General features: G+C 52.2%; 5 protein-coding genes across 5 annotated transcripts; 1 reads left to right on the top strand and 4 right to left on the bottom strand.

Moving 5' to 3' along the window:
* Positions 1-120: 120 nt before the first annotated feature.
* On the bottom strand, positions 121-2,820 carry pet127 (mRNA degradation protein pet127; the record flags this gene model as incomplete). The annotated part of the gene is made up of 1 exon (XM_014687177.1): positions 121-2,820. One exon carries the CDS (start codon positions 2,818-2,820, stop codon positions 121-123), a length of 2,700 nt encoding a protein of 899 aa, XP_014542663.1.
* Positions 2,821-3,186: 366 nt separating this feature from the next.
* HID1 lies at positions 3,187-5,942 on the top strand (the record flags this gene model as incomplete). Its single annotated transcript, XM_014687178.1, has 3 exons — positions 3,187-3,282; positions 3,349-4,062; positions 4,125-5,942. The coding sequence occupies 3 exons, from the start codon at positions 3,187-3,189 to the stop codon at positions 5,940-5,942; spliced, it is 2,628 nt and encodes an 875-aa protein (XP_014542664.1).
* Positions 5,943-8,153: 2,211 nt separating this feature from the next.
* Positions 8,154-9,755, bottom strand: cot-2 (Glucan synthesis regulatory protein; the record flags this gene model as incomplete). The annotated part of the gene is made up of 2 exons (XM_014687179.1): positions 8,154-9,658; positions 9,737-9,755. The coding sequence occupies 2 exons, from the start codon at positions 9,753-9,755 to the stop codon at positions 8,154-8,156; spliced, it is 1,524 nt and encodes a 507-aa protein (XP_014542665.1).
* A 4,128-nt stretch (positions 9,756-13,883) lies between these two features.
* Positions 13,884-17,167, bottom strand: G6M90_00g062090 (uncharacterized protein; the record flags this gene model as incomplete). Its single annotated transcript, XM_014687180.1, has 2 exons — positions 13,884-14,535; positions 14,616-17,167. 2 exons carry the CDS (start codon positions 17,165-17,167, stop codon positions 13,884-13,886), a joined length of 3,204 nt encoding a protein of 1,067 aa, XP_014542666.1.
* Positions 17,168-17,651: 484 nt separating this feature from the next.
* G6M90_00g062080 (uncharacterized protein) lies at positions 17,652-19,469 on the bottom strand (the record flags this gene model as incomplete). Its single annotated transcript, XM_014687181.1, has 3 exons — positions 17,652-19,107; positions 19,186-19,316; positions 19,407-19,469. The coding sequence occupies 3 exons, from the start codon at positions 19,467-19,469 to the stop codon at positions 17,652-17,654; spliced, it is 1,650 nt and encodes a 549-aa protein (XP_014542667.1).
* Positions 19,470-19,873: the final 404 nt, after the last annotated feature.

Below are 19,873 nucleotides of genomic sequence, written 5' to 3'. Positions count from 1 at the left end.
AATACACACTAATATACATTCTATCCCAAATGCTGCAGGCTCGCCGCATCACCATACCCATGCCATGCGCTCCGCCTTGCCGTGCATTCACCATTTCCCAATGCCAAGTTGAGTATGCCGTCAACTGCTCCCCGCATTCGAAGGCAGTGGAACCTTGTCCCATGCGACATACACTGGACTCCGAGCTTCCTTTTGCTTTCGCCTCTCGCGGAACTTTTCCCCTTTTTTGGTCATCATGGGTAACTTGCCCTTGAACATGCGGTACCAGTCGGCTGAACGAGCACCAGGATCTGTGGCCAGAACGTCCTTTCTACGCTTCTTAATCTTGGGGTAGATGCTTTGTGCTCTCTTGTCTGGTAACTCAGTGATTGTGTATTGCACAGACCAGTCAAACTTCTTCTCGGCCCCAAACGGTCGGTCGACGAATTCGCCATTGACTTTGTTGCGAATGGTGACGTACATGCCCAGGAGCTCCGGCGTCGGTTCTTCGGGGACACTGCCATCTGTTTTCGTGTCAACGTCGACATCAGCGGCCGATTCCACGAGTTCGGCGTCATCGGCGTCCCTCCTTGCGTCTCTTTCATGAGCTGGAATAAAATCTGCCTTTCTGGCCTGAGTTGCCAAGTCGACAACCTTGCGTTCAAATGGTCTCAAGTTGGTACTGTTCTTGTTGATACCTCTGGTCACTTTGACAATAAGGTTGGCCAATGTGGTGCTATCAGAGTCGGGTTGGCCATCCGTCGCCTTTTTTTCGTCAGTTTCTTCATCTTTATCTGCCTGAGCCTGCCGTGACTCTTTAGCTTCCGACGAATGGGCCGTGAGCGCCGAAACCAGTTCATCCAAGTATTTCTCGCTCTCCAATTCTGTCTTATTTTGAAGAAGACCACTCTGTTCAAGGGCTTCCTGGACTGCCTCTCGTATGGACCGCACCCCCAGGGATTCATTCTCGACTGCTTCGTCAACCTTGGACATCATTTCCTTCCAAGTATCCTCATTCTGTGGATCGTCGACGGAAATATCATCAGAACCTCTATCGGACTCTTCACCCTTCGTCGTTTCTCCTGGAACAGTCTCGGTAGCTCCAGCAGACTCTGCCTCTCGTTCTTCACGACTGAGACTCTGAATTTCGCGCTCTAGTTGCTCCATTGACGGCTTCTCGGCCTCTTGTGTCTTTCTCATTTCCTCTTCGGTTACTGGCTCTACAAAAAAGTAAGTCAGAGGAACCTTTGTTGGCCGTGTCTCGACATGTAATCGTAGAGTTCGCCCCGGAAATCGCTGAGTGGCTCGATTCATGAGGTCATTAAGCAAGGCAATGCTGCCCTTGAACTCCTCATCCCCCAGCCGTGGATCGTGTGTGCCATGAATTGCATGGTCCATTTCTGCCAAACTGATGTATTGAAACCCGAATATCCTCTGCGTGTTATGGAAGGCTACAAAAATGCCATCCATGCGGCCCATCCGGACCTGTAACGAGTACTTCAAGAATGCTGCTCGAATCATATCGTAATACTCGCGTTCAAAGGATTCCCATTGTCCAAAGCGCTTCCGGATCTCGTAGCCGACTCCCTTTTCATAGCCCTTTACGTCCATCCGTATCGAGACTACCGCCCTTGTTTTTAAATCAAACACCCCTGAGCCGGGCAATCGAGGATCGTGGGCGTCAAGTTGTGACCGCATCATAAAGTCGCCGAGTGTGGTGAAGTGATACGCCTCCTCTGCATTCTTTTCTTCTTCCGAAAGTTTATGGGAGCCTGAACGTCGGTACTTTTCAAACTCTTCCTTTGGCAACGTAAGTAACTTCTCCATCGACTTGCCCAGCATGCTAAGAATATTCTCCGTATCGTACTCCTTGTCTGCGTCAATTGCATACACGCCGTCTTTGAAGTGTGCAAATGCAGCGGCTGGCCCACGGCTAAGGGCGGTGAAATTCAGGGACTCGGGCGTAAGCGACTTGGAAAGGCTATCAAAATTTGGTTGCCTCCAAGCCGAAAGGAGAAAGTGAAAGTGCGATAAAATGGATGTCATACTTGATGTTGAGCCACAGTATTTAAGTCCGTGTGCAGCACATAGCTCTCGTAGCTTGGAGTCTTTGGATGACGTTGTATATTCTTTCAATGCGTCAAAATCAAATTCGTCAACAGGCATGATGGATGCCAAGTAGGGATCGAAATTGAATACGCCAGACCGATGATCCTGCATATGATACACCCCGGGATTAAAAAGCACTCTGTCCAAGTTATAGCTCAAGTGCGGTGGCGGTTGTTGAGACACGTTTTCCTTGACAGGTTTTAGCTTCAACTTATGTGGTCTAATTACTTTTACGTCCAAGGCCGCTTTGCCTCTTATCCGTTTGGATTTTGATGCTCCCTTCTTCGGTGTTGGCTCCGAGGCTTCGTCGCTCGTTGCTGTGTCGGCGTCCTTCTCATTATTTTTTAAAACGGCCGTCTCTGTGGCCTCGTTATCTTTAGAAACCTCCATTCTCGAGCGGAGCGTTGTCCAAATTCCCCTATTACTCTGATCACGCGCCTCGGCAGGTGTCGAGTCGCCGTTCGAAGGCAAAGTAGTTTCGGATTGGCCTACTGCTTCGGGTTTGAAAAACGATGCCCATTTCTTTTGGGTTTCCTCGGGTTTCTGCTCATCTCGGTCTTGCTTTCGTGGTGTTTGGGTGCTGGGCGCGGGTTTGCCATCGCTCGGGTCCGTGGTCAAGTACTGGGTTGTGGACAGAGGCCTTGACCTCCGCAGTGGGCTTGCGACCTGTTGGGCTCTTGTACAATGCAGCGACCTGGCCAATTGACCACTGCAGCATCGAACGCGAAGCATCTCAGATGCTGGGTGCAGATAAGCCAATACTGTCTTATATTGCGGCACAAGGAGCAATCACGAGCCGTTGAAAAAGTGAAGCGGCCTTTGCCCATTGTGATGTTATCGATAAGCCATCTAGGTACAGGGTACATTGCACTCCGTACAGTACTCCGTACTACTGCTAGCATCGATTGATGGGACCCATATTTGTCTTGAATGATTGGTTGAGATAGAGCTGCGGACCTGCTCCCTCATTGCCTTGAGCTGGCATTGGGCATTCGAGGCACGGAGGCTTCGTACTCCACGTCCAGTTTGGCTGGTCCTCCATTCCGCAACGTCATCCTTAGATTCCGGAGTTGAAGGCGACAGCCTTGCGCTGCAGAGATGGGCGCAAGCGATTCCAAGATTGTCTTCAAGCAAGGCATTTTCAAGCTCTCTGAGGAACGCCATATTCCTTCAGGCGATCCATACTGGACATCGGTACACAGAGCCACCCACAAAGCCCAGCTGCTACAATTATTGTTGCTTACTTACGAGAGTGTGTAGTTTTGGGAGCTTCCAGAATCTTCCGAGGATGTTTTCAGCCTTTTCTCTCCAAACGACATCCGAAGAACCCGGGACAAAGCATTAGAAAACATCGAAACCTTAATATTAGCATTAACGTCGCGGCTATTCCTGCTTCGATACCATCCATCGTTTCCCGATCCCGAGCTCGCTCCCGAGAAGGATGCCTTGAACTGCATTCGAGTATTAACTCGGTTGCTTCCCTATCTATACGAAAAAGAGAGCCTAAGTAGCTGGCAAGAACGCTTCTTTTGGGGCCAGCGTCGAAGGAAAACACGGCGGGCCATCATCGCAAACGAAGTCCTTTTCGACGGAGCAGAGAATGACAAAGAAGAAAGCAAACCTAATGCTGAGGAATACGAAGAAGTCAAGCCCCTTGCAGAGGAGCTAATAGACACTCTGATAGATTTACTCTTTTATTCCGACCTTACCATTACTCGTCAACCTCATGGCCACGACAAAGTCACCTACGCAATATGGCAGAGCGGTGTTGGATGCAATAATGCCGTTGCCACAACCAAGGAACTTGAGAGCAACCGGGCGGAGATCCTACGACTACTGCTGGCGCTGGCTGGTCAAAGCATGTACTCCACACCAGGAGTTCTCGCTCAAGCTGGAACACGAACGTTGACATATCTCTGCACCTGCCAGGACAAGCAAATTGTCCTTTCGGTTCTCTGCTCTCTACTTAATACGGTACGTTTGACTGCATAGTCAGGAAATGGTGTCGTATATTTTAGACGCTAACTGATACGTAGACTCTCAAATTCAACCCGGCAAGCTGGCGAGTGCCGTATAACACACTGGGGTTCAAAGATGCGAAGCAAATATTGGTGACTTATTCTCTAGAGTTTCTGCTCACGCTACTCGTATACCCGATTCCTGAACAGACCACTCAGTCGAGTATATCTTCCAAGAACTTTTACCGCCATTTCCTGGGTCGTTTGCACCGACCGCAAGACTTTCAGTTTATCGTTGATGGCATGTCGAGAATACTCAGCCAGCCACTCCAAGAAAAGACATCATACCTGCCAGGGGCTCAGGCCACTACCAACTTCGCACCTGAAATCCTGATGTTCTTCTGGGAAATAACACAATGCAATAAGCGATTTCGATCCTTCATCATTGATACGAACCGAGTGCATGACTTTGTGGTGTTAACAATATTTTATGCGCTGGAGTACAAAAACGAACCCGCCAAGCAGGGAGTCGTCCGAATGTGCGCATTCTTGCTCCAGACGCTAAGTGTTGACTCAAAGTTTGGTCCTAGTCTGAACAAGCAATTCGAGGGTCAAGACAGCCTACCTGTAGGCATCCGCATCAACGGCTTCAAGGGCACGTATTGCGATTTCCTGATCCATTCCATCTACAATCTCATTACATCAAGCCAAGGCAGCTTCACAGCCATCTATCCGGCCCTCTTGGCGGTTATTAACAACATATCGCCATATATTCAGGGACTCGGTGCGGCAGGCAGCTCACAGCTAATGCACCTGTTCACGTCTATGTCATCCCCATCGTTTCTTCTCGCGAACGAGACGAACTATCAACTCTTGCACTCACTCATGGAATCCATAAGTGCCATCATCGACCATAACTATCGGAAGAACCCTGAACTTGTCCTGGCTATTATCAAAAATCGAAAGCGAATCGAAGCTTTGCGGTCTTTCACGCTTGAAAGTGGCCAAGAGGAGATTGAGCGAAGAAAACGGCTGAAGAAGGATCGTGTCGACTCGGTAGACTCTGGATCTATCCGAAGCTCATTCGATTCCACACGAAGCCCATCTGTTGCTCCAGTCAAGTCTCCAATTTTAGATGAAATCACTGAGGATGGCACTTTTGCGATTGGGGACTCTGACGACGATAGTGATGAAGACCCTCAACCGACGCCGACCCAATCGACGACGAGTGAGAACGTGTCACAAGCCTCATCAGCAGGCAACTTTGATGATGCCGTCCCAACTCAGCTGCGTGGCATGTCGGAAAAGGCTCGTGGCAAGATGCCAGCTGGAAGCCGCTCGTTCTCGAGACAGAATAGTACTACAAGTCTTGGCGGGCAATCGTCCTCGGCAAGAATGCAGAGTGGTTCATTTGAGCCTACCTCCCAGTGGATCGACGGCTGGCTGCCAGAGCTACCTCTTCACAGCATCTTGACGTTGATCCAGCAGGTTTCTAGTGTGTTGCCTCGTCAGGCTGGTCGAGAAGTGCTAACTCCAGAGCTTGTTCGTCGCATCCAAGAGATTGATTTGATTGGTATAGAACCTTCTCCGGCTCGGGTCCATTCTTTTGAGTGGTCTCCCCTTGCCTTGGGGTGGTACGAATCGCTGTTATGGGGCGTCGTCTTTTCCAATGAGATGCAGATTGCGAAGGGAACAATGGGCATCTGGAGTGGCACGGCAATCAAACTATTCCGCGTGCAAGAAACTGCGCCAGCGGGACCTACGCTCACTTCTCCCAGGGGGGCGGTCGATGCTGTAGGCAGCAACATTGTCTCTCGTATCGGACAAATCAACCTGCGAGGGGGACAACCAGCACCAAATGCAAATCCCAGTACCTCACCAAGGATGGGCCCATAAACTGCTGGCAGCAGGGCACAAACAAAGAACAAAGTACAGAAGTTGCAAACAGAAATCAGCGTTGAATCATTGGCGGGCGTTTTACGGCACAGCTTGGAACTGGGTAGCCGGTCATCGATCCCGCAACAAACTAGAACGCATGTACCGTATGATAATATCGAATCTTGTTATTGGATGTCTGTCTGGATCGCTATATTAAGATCAAATGCCATGTGTGTTGAATTGTACTAGCTTTTCCTCCCGGGTATCTCAGGTTGATGTCATTGCATAAGAGGTTTGACGTTGATCTCAAAACATACTACCAAGAATGCACATGGACTTTTTGGCCACTCGTCTCTCTCTCTCTCACTCACAAGGTGTGGCTTGCGTGTGAAGCACTGAGAATGCTTGTAAAGCATCCGGTATTGAGGCCGGCCGCTAGGATATTCAATAATATAACCAAACTCATCATCGACCCTAGACTGATGTGCGTGTTTCTTGATTCCAGCCCGAAGGATATTTCTTGAGCGTCTTAGCCGCCTTGTTTCGAGCCAAGGCGATTGGCTATATTACTAGGCTTTATCTCAGAGCGCCGTGACTCGTGCGTAGGTTTCAACCACCAATGCAGATGCGCCAGTACGAACCATTGGTCCCTTTGATTGGAAAGACAGCGAGAGCGAAAAGAATAGAAATAAAAATAAATCCTTGTAGAGACTGGATGAGCCAGAGAGTATGTAGTATGCTGGGATTGAGCGGTCCATACTGCGCCATGGCGGCGGCACCTCTTGAGGTGTGTGTTACCGAGAAGACACAATCCCCCACACAATCATACCACGTCTCGTCTTGGCATTTAGGGTCACCGTGATGAACCGAAGGCTGCAGTGCTAAGACATTTACTTTACTCCGCGTACAGTGAGCAACCGGGGTAGTACATAGTATTTCAGTAGACCCCACGGGACAAAGGAGAGGAATGTTTTTTTAAAGTTGCGGATAACTGGGGGCAGTCATATCGGCCGGGAATACCAGCCAAATAAGAACAAGAGTACATGGTGATTGAGAAATAGGATCAAGATCTAACGTTTTCTGTTTACTTATGAATACTGTCATGGCCTTGGACGCCGCTCACATACTTAAGCAAGTACTACTCGGGTGTGGCGCTGGATGACGCTAATTTTAGCCTCTGAGCACCACACATGCAGCCAGGCACCCAGACGTTAACTCAACCGGCCCCCGTGGGGAGTGGCGTTTACTCAGCTATCCGAAAGCGTTCAACCAACGCGGGTTGGCATCTTAAGGGTCTGGTCTGGTGTAGTTATTTCTATCGAGGCAGCTAGCGGCACTCGAATAGACCCCAAAGAAATCTCAGTTCACAACACTCAAGGCTGGATAATGAGTGGCCTGGCAAGCGACAACACTGAATGCCTTCAATGTTTCACAGTGACCTGCACCACCCCGTGCCATCTTTATAGAGAGACTGAACAAAGCCCAAAATGCGCGTCCCTTTCACGAGATATCTAATCACCTTTAGCTTATTCAGAACGGCACGAGCCACCTTAACAGATACTCCATTATCCTCATCGACTCGCCATGATCAGCAACCTCCAGAACACATCGCGCAATTACCCACAGGCCTGCATTGCATCCAGAATAATAATAATATTAACACGTATACTCGTACACGCGAATCAAAATGTGAATAAACTACACTCCGGTCAAGTGACTGCAGCAGCCGCACATGTAATAGCCGGATTAAGCAAAAAAATAAAAAAAATAAAGGCCACATGATAGAGATACCGGCTTCCTCAGACTTCGTCCATACACATCCTGCCGTCGGCAGCAACGAGTCTCGGCATGTAACATGCAGAACGGCGAGAAAATAAAAGTCCAAGGCCACAAACTCTGTACGCTGATTTTATCTTCGTCTTCCATTGTTCCCTAATCATGCGGGATCAGTCCCCGCCTTGTCAAAAAGTACCGTGTAAAACCTCGACCCTTGAGAAATTAATCAAACAACAAAGCCTCTCCGGGTCGGTTACTATGACACCCCAAACGCCTATATGATTGCTCTATGTATACGAGCCATATCAACACTGTCCATGCCCACAGCCACGGGGGTGCGGGTTGAGGAGGTGTGTCAATGCTGAAAGTCATGCCTTCGTTTTTGTATGCCACAACTCTGCAATGAGTCTCTGTAAATGTTTTTATTGCCTCGCATTCGGTGTAATGCGTCGCTCAAATCTCAATCGTCTTCATTGCGTCGTCCACGATTGCCGGCGCTTTGCGATTCATCTTTGCCGGATGCTCATTCTCCTTGTCCCTGAGTTCATCCGAGTCGGCTCGGGTCATCATTGTTATGCGCAGACCATTCTTTCCCTCTTCACTCTCTCGTGGAGTCTCTACCTCTACCAGTTGGCTGGGCTCGATTTCGGCGCTTGGCACCTCGGGAATGGCAGATTCCTCCGTCACTCTACTCAAGGGATTTCTGCCGTATCCTCCCGCTCTCATGGGACTTGCCAGGGGTGACGAACCGCTCAACCGTTGCAAAGATCTACCCCGAGCATCGCCATTGGGCTCAACAGGGCTACCATACGGAGAGGCAGAGCGTGATCCAAGAGGGGAAGTAGCCTTTCCGGCGGCTACCGACTGGCGCTTATTGGGGCCGGGTCGCCGTCCGTGTTTTTGATCCATTCGCCACCTCAGGATATTGAAATAGGCCGGCTCGACTCGTGCATCCTTGAACTCCCTCAACTTCAACTCACCAGTCTCGTCATCTACGAACCACTTGCCACTGTTCAGGTCATCGGCAACCAGGGCGAGGAAAGCGGCCCAGGACCGTGCCACAACATATTTGGTATCATAGTCTCGTCCAAACAGAATAATTTGCCCCCAGCGGCCATTGGGTCCAGGCGCCAGGTCGACAGCCAAGTTGTTGCCACCCCAGTCCCGAACAAGGGGAATCCAGCCGCTGTGCGCATACGCCTTTTGAACCGAGTTGGCGGGGACGGAGCCTTGGCGGGCGAGGAGGCTCTGTCTCCATTCGCCGTCACCCGCAGAAGACGAAGACGAGGGCCGTGGCGGTTGCTGCTTTGATGAAGAAGCCTCACTGTTGCCGCCAAATGCTTTGGACGGGGTCGTCGGCTTCGGAGGTGAGTTGTCCAACAGATACTGATGGTTGACCCGTCTCCATTGATCCCACTCTTGTACGATTTCCTCACAGTCCATCAACATAGAACCAAAGATAATTCCGGTAGGGTTTCCTCCTCGTTCCTGGCCGTCGTGAACCATGAGCGACTCACGAACGTCTTGTGGCAGGGAGCAATCGAGTTGATGCTCTAGATCGTTGAGGTCGTTGGTCGTGGCGCCTTCGCCCAGTTGGTCCCACAGCTCGGTATAATTCTCCTCGGCCCATGAGTCAATGCGTTCCCATGAATAGCGAACGGGAGGCGGGGGAGGAAGGCCATCTTGGAAAGGCTGCATGGGAACGTCGCCAGGACTCTGAACTTCAAAACCATCACCTCGCTGTGCTGACTGTGAGCGCATTCCAGGTGAATAGCCCCGGGCGATGGGACTTTGGGTTCCATTACGGATGGGCGAGCCGCGACCTCCCTCGTCGGTGTATGGAGAAGTGATGTCAGCACGAGAGTCTGAGGCAGTAGCGACGCCTGTCAGTATTCCGTTTCGGCCATTGTGAAGAGGAACGTGACGACCAGTTCGTTGGGGGGAATCAAAGGTCGAGTCTGAAAACATGTTTTAGTATCCCAAGCACCAAACACAGGAAGCAAAGGCATGCAAGATGCCAGACACGGTGGGCTTACGTCGATCATTACTCGTCATGGTGTGCCAAAAGGAGAGAAGGGCACTGCTGAAGCTATTATTAAACGTCGGCATTAGCAAGAGGCGCATCCAAAAGGCGTGCAGTGTATCGCGTAAACATGGCGTTTCGCCAAGTGTTGAGGGAGAGCGCGGAGGAGGGCTTACGGGTTTGCCATGACGATATGGCCGTGATACGGGTAGCCCTGCGGGCAAATAAATCACGGTTGGTCAAAGTGGATGGATGGCAGTATTGCTGAGGTTGGAGCGTGTCAGTGATTCGTCTGATGGCCACGGAGGATGTGTTGGTCTGCGCGCTGGGTGTCGAATGTTTGTTTCCCCCAAGTGAAAGATCCGCGACGTGCTAGGTGACGGGCAGGATTTGGGAGAGTGTCAACTGGGGAGTGGAGACGAGAGCCAGGAGGGCGAACAGCGAGTGTCGTGAAAGGAGAGGTAGAGCAAGACTGGAAAAAAAAGAGAGAGTCGAATCAAATTGTACTGCAAACGGCGCAAGAACAGATCGGCGGCAGTGGTAGCGAATGGCCAGGGAAAATGTGGTTTGCGGCAAAAGGAAAGTTGGGGTTGTTGGAACGACGAATGCTCATGGGCATTTGAAGTCAGGGGCTTGGGACGACAGCGCGGGACATCTGGGCCATCTGGGCCATCTGGGCCATCTGGGCCATCTGGGCGCAGCTGGCAGCTGATTGGACGAGGCAGGCTCAAGCGTCGAGTTCAAGCGTCACCGCCAGCAATCGATGGTGGTAGGATCGCTGCGGACGGCGCCCAGTTGCCCTTCCGAACCTTGCGGCGGCTTTCAACGTTGTTGGGCCCTGATGTGATGAGCTTTAGCCCGGCGCTGCTGCAACGTGCGGCAGTGCTTCAGCGGCCTGCAACAATTGACGTCGTCACTGCGGGTCCAGGGATGGACTTGACATTTGGTGAAGCTCTGCAGCGCCCTGCGTTTCTCCTCAACTCGATGTTTGCAGTCGACATCTGGAGTGTCCAACATTGAACTGATTGATGGGTAATGAGCGCTGCCTTGCGCATTGTGCAACTAATTCCGCGCCAGGACTGTGACTGACTGCAACTTGGTAAAGGCGGGTTTTCAAATCTCGCCATTCAATGCCATGATTGCAACTATTCTATTCTTATTTTTATTTTGGCTCACGTCGATTAAGAGAAGGCCTCGCCCCATGACTACTTTATTTATTACCAACTTGGAACGAGAGCGAAATGACAGGGGTCGGCCTCCCCCAAAGTGATGCCAGCACCTCGACGTCCTGTACTCCGTACTGACAAGGTACCTGCTTGCAACGAGGGCCGTCTCTTGACAACTCGTCTTGTCCAGCTCCTGATTGCTCAAGGCCGTCGACGAGGGAGCGGATTGGTCTGGATGCAGAGTCAGGATGTGACTGGGCAGCATCTAAGCTCTTGGGGCGCGGTCCATGTCAGAGTGGAACGGGGCAGTGTGGACAACAAGGACAGAGCAGGTGTTAGGCAAAGGCCCCTAGAGCTGTGTGGATATCACGGCTGGGTTTTGTTGGGTTTCTCAATGGATGACGATTCCATACTGGCGACGGGAGTATTCAATGTTCCACGTTGGGCGAAGCTGCACTCAGACAGGAGACAGACCGACAGCATCTGCGTGCTTCGCGTACCCAGATGCTCTGCTGAGGTAGCCGCCAAGATGTTGTGCCCATCACTACGGGGTATCGTCTTGTTGAGCATGGAGCATTATGCCAGTTGGGCACAGAGACGCGGACTTGAATAACTGGTCATCAGCTGGACAGGCCTCCCCCCACTACTAGAAGAGCCGTTCAGGGGTCGAGCCGCGGCGCTGGCCACATGCACCCACTGTGAGGAGTCTGGTGGGCTCTGCTGCCGAAGGCCAGCCTTCTTCAATCAATGTTCAACCAGACATCAACAAACCAAAGCCCATGTCCAAGATTGTTTCAGAAGACGCGCTCGCGCCCAGCAATTACCCCGCTAATAAACGCGAAAATGCCATTATGCGTGCCAAACAAGTCCACGCCGTACGCGAATTCCAGCCCAAGTGATGGCATGGGCATGGGGCATGAGGCGCACTGGCTTCATTGTACAATGTATATACGTGGTAGTACTACAATATTTCTCAAGGTGCGGAGTCTGCTCCGTGCTCAGGATTTTGCGGATTGCGGCGACGCTCTCCGTACATGTGCCCTGTCCCGTCGGCCTTGGACCTGATTGCGCTGCAAGTGCCTGAAAGGAGCTCCCGCTCTCCTGGCCGAGGCGGCTGACTTTGCGCTAATGGCAGGATTCCCGCCCCACTAGCTACTCGCTCAGACCCGCTGCGGTCCCAGTTAATTTGAAGGGGCCAACCACAGCTCTCTAGCAGTGGGCTTTGGGAAGGAAGGCCTTGTGGATGGATGGGTCTTGCCTCCCACGGTTCGATCTCATGCAGACAGATTTTAGCTCCATCTCCATCTCCATCTCCAACACCACAGAAAAGACAAGTAAAAAAAAAGAAAAAGGAGAACAAGGGCGGGCAGGCGGCAATAACGGGCTTTGTATTTTGCGTCCATCCCGCATGCTAAATTCCTCAAGTCCCAAGCGGCGGCAGCAGCCACATGCCCGCACAAGACCTTGCTCTGTTATCGTCGGTCCCTAGCCGTTTGCACAAACCAGACAATCGGCAGCCTCGCGCTGACGCCAACAGTTGTTTAAGTTCAACCCCGACAAGGATCTGTGGCAATTCCCACGCTGAAGATGATGATGCCGCTGACGCTGACACTGCATGGAGGCGAAGTTGGTTTTTTTTTGGCATCCGAGATTAATAAAAAAAAATACCACTCGGCAAATACCCGAAGCAAATGACTCACATTACTCCGTACAGGACCAGCTCATCAGATAAAGAAACTCACCGCAATACGTTGTACAATCTACGGATTGAGCAACAACCACCTAAACACCACGTTGTCTCGTCTTGACGATATTCAATGGTTAGGTTTCATCATGTCACCCAACAGCCTCCGAGTGTGATGCGGCACCAGTGCGCTTCTCCCACAGGAGGAATCCATCGTCATGCCCAATCAGTGTTTCGCGCATGTGCCCCCCACCTCTTCTCCCCTGAATGCTTGAGTCCCCCGACGCCACGCCACATGCAACCCCTCAAGCGTTTTAGCACCCTGCACGACGGGCAAGGCATAAGCCGCCCGGATTGGCTAACATTCGTCCAGAGGCTCCTCGGCGCCAACCAGGCCACTGAGTGAGAAGAGGCCATCTTCGCCATGACACCATCGAGTAGAGAAGTGAGGCCGCCCAAGCATGGTATATTGTACCCTGTACGGAGTACCATCTGCGATAATGGGTGGGCAAGCAGCTGATGGGAATCGCATCGTAAATGGCAATTTCGCACCCATCCGCATTATCCCTGAATAGAAGTCGTCCTCTGTAGCCAGGGCCCAACCACGGCTTCATCTGTTATACATAGACCGGCCCCCGTTCTTCAAATACCTCCATGCAGCACGTAACTTACTACATGTACGTAGCTAGATACTCCAGCCAGCATCTACCAGGCCATGTTCCGCATTTTCAACAGGGCAAATATTGCCAAACTAGCGATATGCAGAAATACACCATGGGCCAGCCATAAGTGGCCAATTTTACGGACATAAGTATATCATGATAGTCATTAATGAGGCCGAATTGCCAAACAGTGTCCCCTCAGCCAAGATCAACAAAGAAATCACGACATCTTGGCATTCGCCATGCCCAAGGAGGTTGGCTGGCCAGGGTCGTCCCATCTAACACGAGCTACGTCTCACATCCGCCACGACTCGGCTGCTGCCATTGCGCGACATTGACGTCATGCCACCAAGGGAGAAGGCCTTGCGCCTCGAAGAAAGCAGCACAAATGCCCATGGCCAATGATCTCGTGCAACCACACACGTCGCCCGCCACAGACTTGCGTGCAAGGCGTTGTGCACCTGAACTCGGGGGGTCAGCAACCGGGTCCTCTGTGCTTTGTTCCAATGTTCGTGAACGCTACGGCCAGATGAGCTCCGCAGGCCCAAGCATAGACAGTACAAGCAAGAGCAGCATATAATTTCACGGCTATGCAACAACATTTTTGTATTATACAGCCCGCTGCCGCAACTCCATACAAGCAAACCCCTACGACTGCCACATGTGCTCACTCAACCCCAGCAGCTTATCATCCAGCTGCCTCTTGGCGGCGCTCGCGATGCCCCTCTCCCTGTTACTCATGCCCTCGCTGAAGCACAACTCCATCAACGCCTTGAGCTCGTCGTAGGTAAACGACTCGGCGGCGGCGCCGCTGCCGGCCTCCTTGTCCTTGTCCTCCTTTGCCTTTTCCACAATCGCGTCGGGCCCCCCGTCAAACAGGGCAAAGTAATTCGCTGCCCTTGCCAAATCGACACCTTCCTCTACGTTCTTCAGGTTCTGCTGAAGAACCAAGATGTTGAGCTGCATTCGCCCACAGCCCATTGCGTTCATGGGCGAGGCGAGCCTCGCGTTGGACACGAGGTAGTTGTTGATGAGGAGGCCGAGGCCGGTGCGGATAAAGGCAACTTCCTTATCGCGGAGGTACCGGACAATGGTGTCGTCGAAGAGCACCAGCTCGAGGTTGAGAGAGAGAATCTGGGGATCTGGCTCGCGGACCTCTTGGTCGAGGAGGTAGGGTGCTATGGAAGGAGACAGGGCAGTGTGGAGCGAGTAAACAATGCGAGTGCGCACTTCGGCGTGGAGAGTGAGGAGGGCGGTCGTGGCGAGATCTTGGTATGAGGAGACGATGTTGTCGAACGTCCTAAACTTTTTGTTAGCGGTGCTTGTGGCGGGTTATTGGCGGAAGGGGGGGACGGAGAGGGACAAGGCGGCGGAACTCACTGCACTGTTTCTTGGGTAAGAGGCAGGTGGACGGGATTTTGGTCTGACGCAGCCTTGCCTTGATCATTCATCAATGACCATCGTCGCTTTGCTTGTCGAGGCTGGGCTTGTCTTGAAGAATCTGTGTTATGGGTTGTTATGTACCGCAAGCTCGAGATCCTGGCCGACAGCCATTTCATGCTCGTGTATAGGAGACACAGTGATGAGATGATGTCTCTGTCCTGAATAATGTCGTTCATTTCGAGGGGTGGCGCATTGGTTTGCTCAATCAGGGCTTGAATCTCCTTGGACAGGAGCTCTGCCGCAGAAGATTCCTCGGCGGCCCATACCTGCTTCATAATGTCCTGTAGTGGCCCAGGCTGGATGGAGAACCGTGCCGATGCCCTCAAGTTGTTTGCGTCTTCGCTGTGGTCCTGCGTCTTTGTCACAAGAGACCTGTACCAGGTAAAGCATCGGTCGTGGTAGCGCCTCATTTGGGTGACAATCAGCGAGCTCAGTGCTTGGTCTGGAGGGATCGTGCCCAGCATTTTGCAGAACGCAGTGACAATCTGGAAGAACTGGGTCGCGCCTTTGAACACTGGCCGCGGCGCCACTTGTTTCCACGTTTGGTCTTGCATGAAGGAATCTGCTTCTCCAAACACTGTGTCGCTGAGCTTGCTCAGCGTCTCGTCGAGTTGGGGCTGGAAGACGTTGACAAGGAAATTGTCGAGGAATGTGGTCAGTGTGCTGGTGGCTAAATCAGAGCCCGGGGGAACAATAGTCTTGAGGCGTTGAAGAAACGTCAAGGTAGGGGGAAGCAACAGGCTCATGTTGAAGACGCTCGGCTCAACTAGGGACTTGTAAGAACCAGTCGACTGTTTGCTGGATCCCACCAGCCCTTGACCTGTATCTCGTCTCGCCAGGCTGGCGTCCAGAGCGACTCGGTTCTTCTTTGAATCTAGACCCTGTTTCCGCGTACCACTTGTAAGTCCCGGGACTGTGGCGTGAATGATGCCCTCCAACGCATCGTATTCCGTCACCATGTCAACAGACTTGGCATCCGCCTCTGCAAACTTGAACAAATGTTCCCTCATGGCGTCCTTCTTGCCACTAAAATTGGCTCCCGGATTTGGGGAGTCAAACTGGTAAACGTCTGCATCAGTGGTGACATAATTGTGCAGGAGGGATCGAATCTCATTTTGATATAGGTTCCAAAGCTCTTTGAAGCTTCCCAGCAGGGCACTATTATTCCCAGCTCCTTCGCGTCGGATAAGGGCCTTGATGAACTCGTGGAATGCGCGCTGGCCCTCTCCGATGGCTTCAAACTTGCCGTAAAGTGTCCACAGCAAGTCGTATATCACATCGGCTCGCATCTGCGTCTCGCGGCTATTGTAAACAAAGACCCCGTCTGTCTTGCCAGCAGTACCGCGGAGTGAGCTTGGGTGTCTCTGATCGACTTCATTGATGGTTTCGTTCACAACTCCAAACAATTCAACCGGTAGCCGCTGCTTCAGGGTTTCCACAGCGTTCTGCAACCGACCAAGCCTATTCAGTGACTCAACCAGCAACCCAACATAGTTGAAAGTGTCGGCCTCGGGGTTCTTCGTGGGGTCCTCGGTAACCGCTTTTTCCAAATCAATAGAATCCAGCACCGAATGAAAGGGCGGAACATGGTTGGTATCACCATAACCGTCGCCATGAGCTCCCTGTGCCTTGGCAAGGCTCTGCCATCTGTCCTGACAATACGGCGACTTCAGATACAGGTGCTCGTGCAGCTCCTCTACAAGAATATCCATCAACGCGGTTTCCTGGTTCGCGAGGTACGACCTCAAATCGTTCAATGCACCAATGCCATCTAATTCTGGTCGCCTGAGCTTGCGCAACGCATTTTGCAACACCTCCACAGCACCCAGGAATCTCTTTTCTGATATCCGAGCTTCTAGTTGATCGGGCACAGCCCGCAAGTCGTCCAACTCGTTTAATGTCTGAAGTAGTTCATCGTACTCTGTTGAGGTATGAGAGAGCTTCTTGAGCTCTGGATCGGTGGAGCACAGGCTGGCTTTGGAGCTTGCCAACGACTCCCTGAGCTCTCGCACACGTTTCTGCGACGCTTGAATACTGCCTTGAATCTTGTGAAACGTACCAATCGAACTGTTGAATCCTTGATGGTGCTCGTGTACAATGTTTTTCAGCGAGTCCTGGAGGTACGTATGGGTCTCCTGGAACTTGCGATACTCGTGGGCGCGGCCGACGGAGCTCGAGTCGAGCAGTTGAAGCGCAAGTTGAACGGGGATGGAGTCGTTGTCACACATGGACGGCCAGTCGCTTCTGATATGTTCCAGCACTTGAGCGATCTGTCTCTCGGCGTTGGTCTCCTGGACGCGAGCCCGCGAGGGCATGTTGCGAAGAGCTGGCGGCGGCGCCCTTGCTCCCAGCGGCGCGCCATACCGGTCGCTTCTGTCATTCGGCCGGCCGTCGCTATAAGAGTCGTATGCATCTGGCGCTCTGCCAAAGTTTCCGTACCCGTTGCCGTTGCGCGTGGGGACGCCCCCTGCGTAGCGGTTCGATGACATGGCTGGCTGATGACTCTTGATGTTGGGCGGTCAAGGAGTGTCGAGCAACTGCGTGGGCATCGTCGCTCTGGATGCCGGCAGTTTCCTGGGCTCAATAGACGAGCGATCTCTCCGGCTTATGTTCTGCCTGGCAAGACGTTGCGGCCCATCGGGTAGGCTTTTTGGAGTTGGAGGCTTGGTCTTGGAAAATCACACCTGGGCAGGTACTCTGGAGTCTGTACTCGTACGCATAGGAACAAATCGAGGTGCTGTGCACGGGCCAAGTCGACAGCCGCTGACACCAGCCACCAGCCACCAGCCACATGTACACACTCCATGTCATTCTCTGCCACCCCCACGACTTGTTTGAATGTACGGAGTACATACACTCACACTAACCTGCACAGCACCAGCCCAGCCAAGTTGCCGGGCAGAGCACAACATGCTACGCATCATGTATGAATGTGTTTTTGCTAAATGGATGATAATATGTCTCCTCCCGCCACTAGGCAATTCTCCTCACCGGCCTAATAGTATCAGGACTTCCCGCACTTGAACTCGGGCTGAACTCGCCAATATCTGGACTCGCGGGCTGGTTCGGCTCCACCATCAATGGAAACATGGGCGTATGCGGTCTTCTTCTCGTCTTGATATCTTGGCCAAAGTGCCCCTGCTCTGCAAGCGGCCCCTTCTCTGCCGCCACACCAAAGTGCGACATGTCCTGTGTCTGGAATGTTGTGCCCGAAATCTCTCCCGGAGTTGCATCATCTCCACCAACGGCAACTTGCTCCGGCAGAGCTGCTCTGGGGTCTGTTGATTCCTGAAGCCTGTTGTCCTTGGCGACAATGGCCTCGGCCAACCTTCTCACGCCAGAAGCTATCACTTCTGGTCTCTCCCATATCAACAGTCCAGGACTACCTGGTACACGTTGCCACGAAACAATATTGTAGCTACTCCGTCCCCAGCCTCTACAGGTATGGACATAGGGACTTGGCACAGGAAAAATAGCACCCGACTCCTGGTCATCCATCTGATTCCGATTGTCCTCAAACACCGTGATGCCAACCGTGGGCTTTTTGGGTCCCATCTTCAAATCATCCGGAGCCGTCACACTGTGTGCTAAGAGCCGAATGGTGCCTTCCGGTCCGGGCAGCCACGTCAGTTCAGCAATCTCAATAATCTCTCTTTTCGAAAGCTGGTGTTTAGGGCCCAGCATTCGCAACACCATGAGGATAAATAATAGCAGCCCCGTCGGTGAGTCGCACAGCGCATAAGAAAGGGTATTCGGCTCGAAGACTTTGTTTACACGTAGTCCGGGATTATCAACTGGCCCTCGGTTCAGCTTGTCTTGGTGTCGGAAAGCAGTAATATCATCTTGAGAATACCCCAGCACAGGTCTCGAAAGCACCATGACGGCCTTCCACTTGATCCATTCCAGCGGGGCGTTTTGCAATGTTGGTTGTTTAAACGCCGGTGATACGAAATGAGCGCCAAGGCAAGAGTCCGGATAGGATGTGACAACATGGTTAACGACTCGCCAGTCAATGTCAGAAACGGAATTGGGCGACGGAGCAGCGTTGGTCGCGAGATAATGGGTATACCCGATGCGGCGCATTAACGTGTCCAGCATTTCGGCAATCAGCGAGATCATGCGTTTATTGCTCGTAATCGGGTCGCTAAACCCCAGACCCGGCAGCGATGGAATAACCAAATGGAAGGGAATATCCCTGGCCGGGTCGTTGACAGTGGTAAAGGCGTTGATAGCGTGCTTGAGGGACAGGTTTGTAAATGGAAACGGGGGTATCAGGAGTAGAGGAACCGCGTTGGCGTGCGCAGAGCGTGAATGAATAAAGTGTAGGCGGACAGGGCTGTCGGGTGATGATGTCCGGATCGTGGTTCGAAACTGAGGGATGCTGGCGTTGAACTCGGCTTCTCGTTGGCGCCATGAATTCTCCTCCAACCTGGAGCCACGGCGGTCAGCCTCGTCAGATGACAGAATCCATAACTACATGTATAACTGGTCGAACGGCAATGCATACCAGTGATCGACCAGCGGATCAACCGTCGATTTGGGCTCCCACCATTCATCATCGTGGGCATGAGGAGCATCGTGCGGAAGCCGGACAAGTTCTAGTTTCTGCCTCGTCAAGTCGAGATAGCGGCTCGACACCTACACTCATCAGCTTAGCAAACCAGGGTAGAGCCGGACGAGAGACTCGGGGGAGAAGTAAAAGGATCGAAATGGAAGAGGCCATCTCACATGGATAGTGTACACCTTGACTTGTTCTTCTGGCACAGGCGCAGCCTCGTCCGAGCTCGGCATCATGGCAAGCTCCGAGAATCACGCCAAGCGACGCGACAGAATTGTCCCGTCGACAAGACCAAAAGGATTAAGAGGAAGAGGAAGTACTAGTCGGTGCAAATGGGGGCAGAGAAGGCGAGCACTCACAACAAATTCAACAAACCGTCGCACTCGCCACGACACCCGCAGCAAAGCACATCTCACTCGTTGGAATGGTTGCGCAACATCACATACCCCCTGTGTCGTACGGAACCCTTGAATGTTCCACTAGCAACACCCTTGGACGAGCGGACCCAGAAGAGGTTTCTGGATAAAATGCATGTGGACCAATTTCTTTACGTTGCGGCGCTTGCAAGGGATCACCAAGTCCCATGTCCTGGCTCATGCCACGCCAAACGGCGGCAGCCAGGTACTGAAGCACTAGT

This window comes from Metarhizium brunneum, chromosome 3 (genome assembly GCF_013426205.1).
Source record: "Metarhizium brunneum chromosome 3, complete sequence".
In the NCBI taxonomy this organism is placed as follows: Eukaryota; Fungi; Ascomycota; class Sordariomycetes; order Hypocreales; family Clavicipitaceae; genus Metarhizium; species Metarhizium brunneum.
The sequence above is the reverse complement of the archived record's forward strand: the minus strand, read 5'-3'. Positions and strand labels throughout refer to the sequence as shown.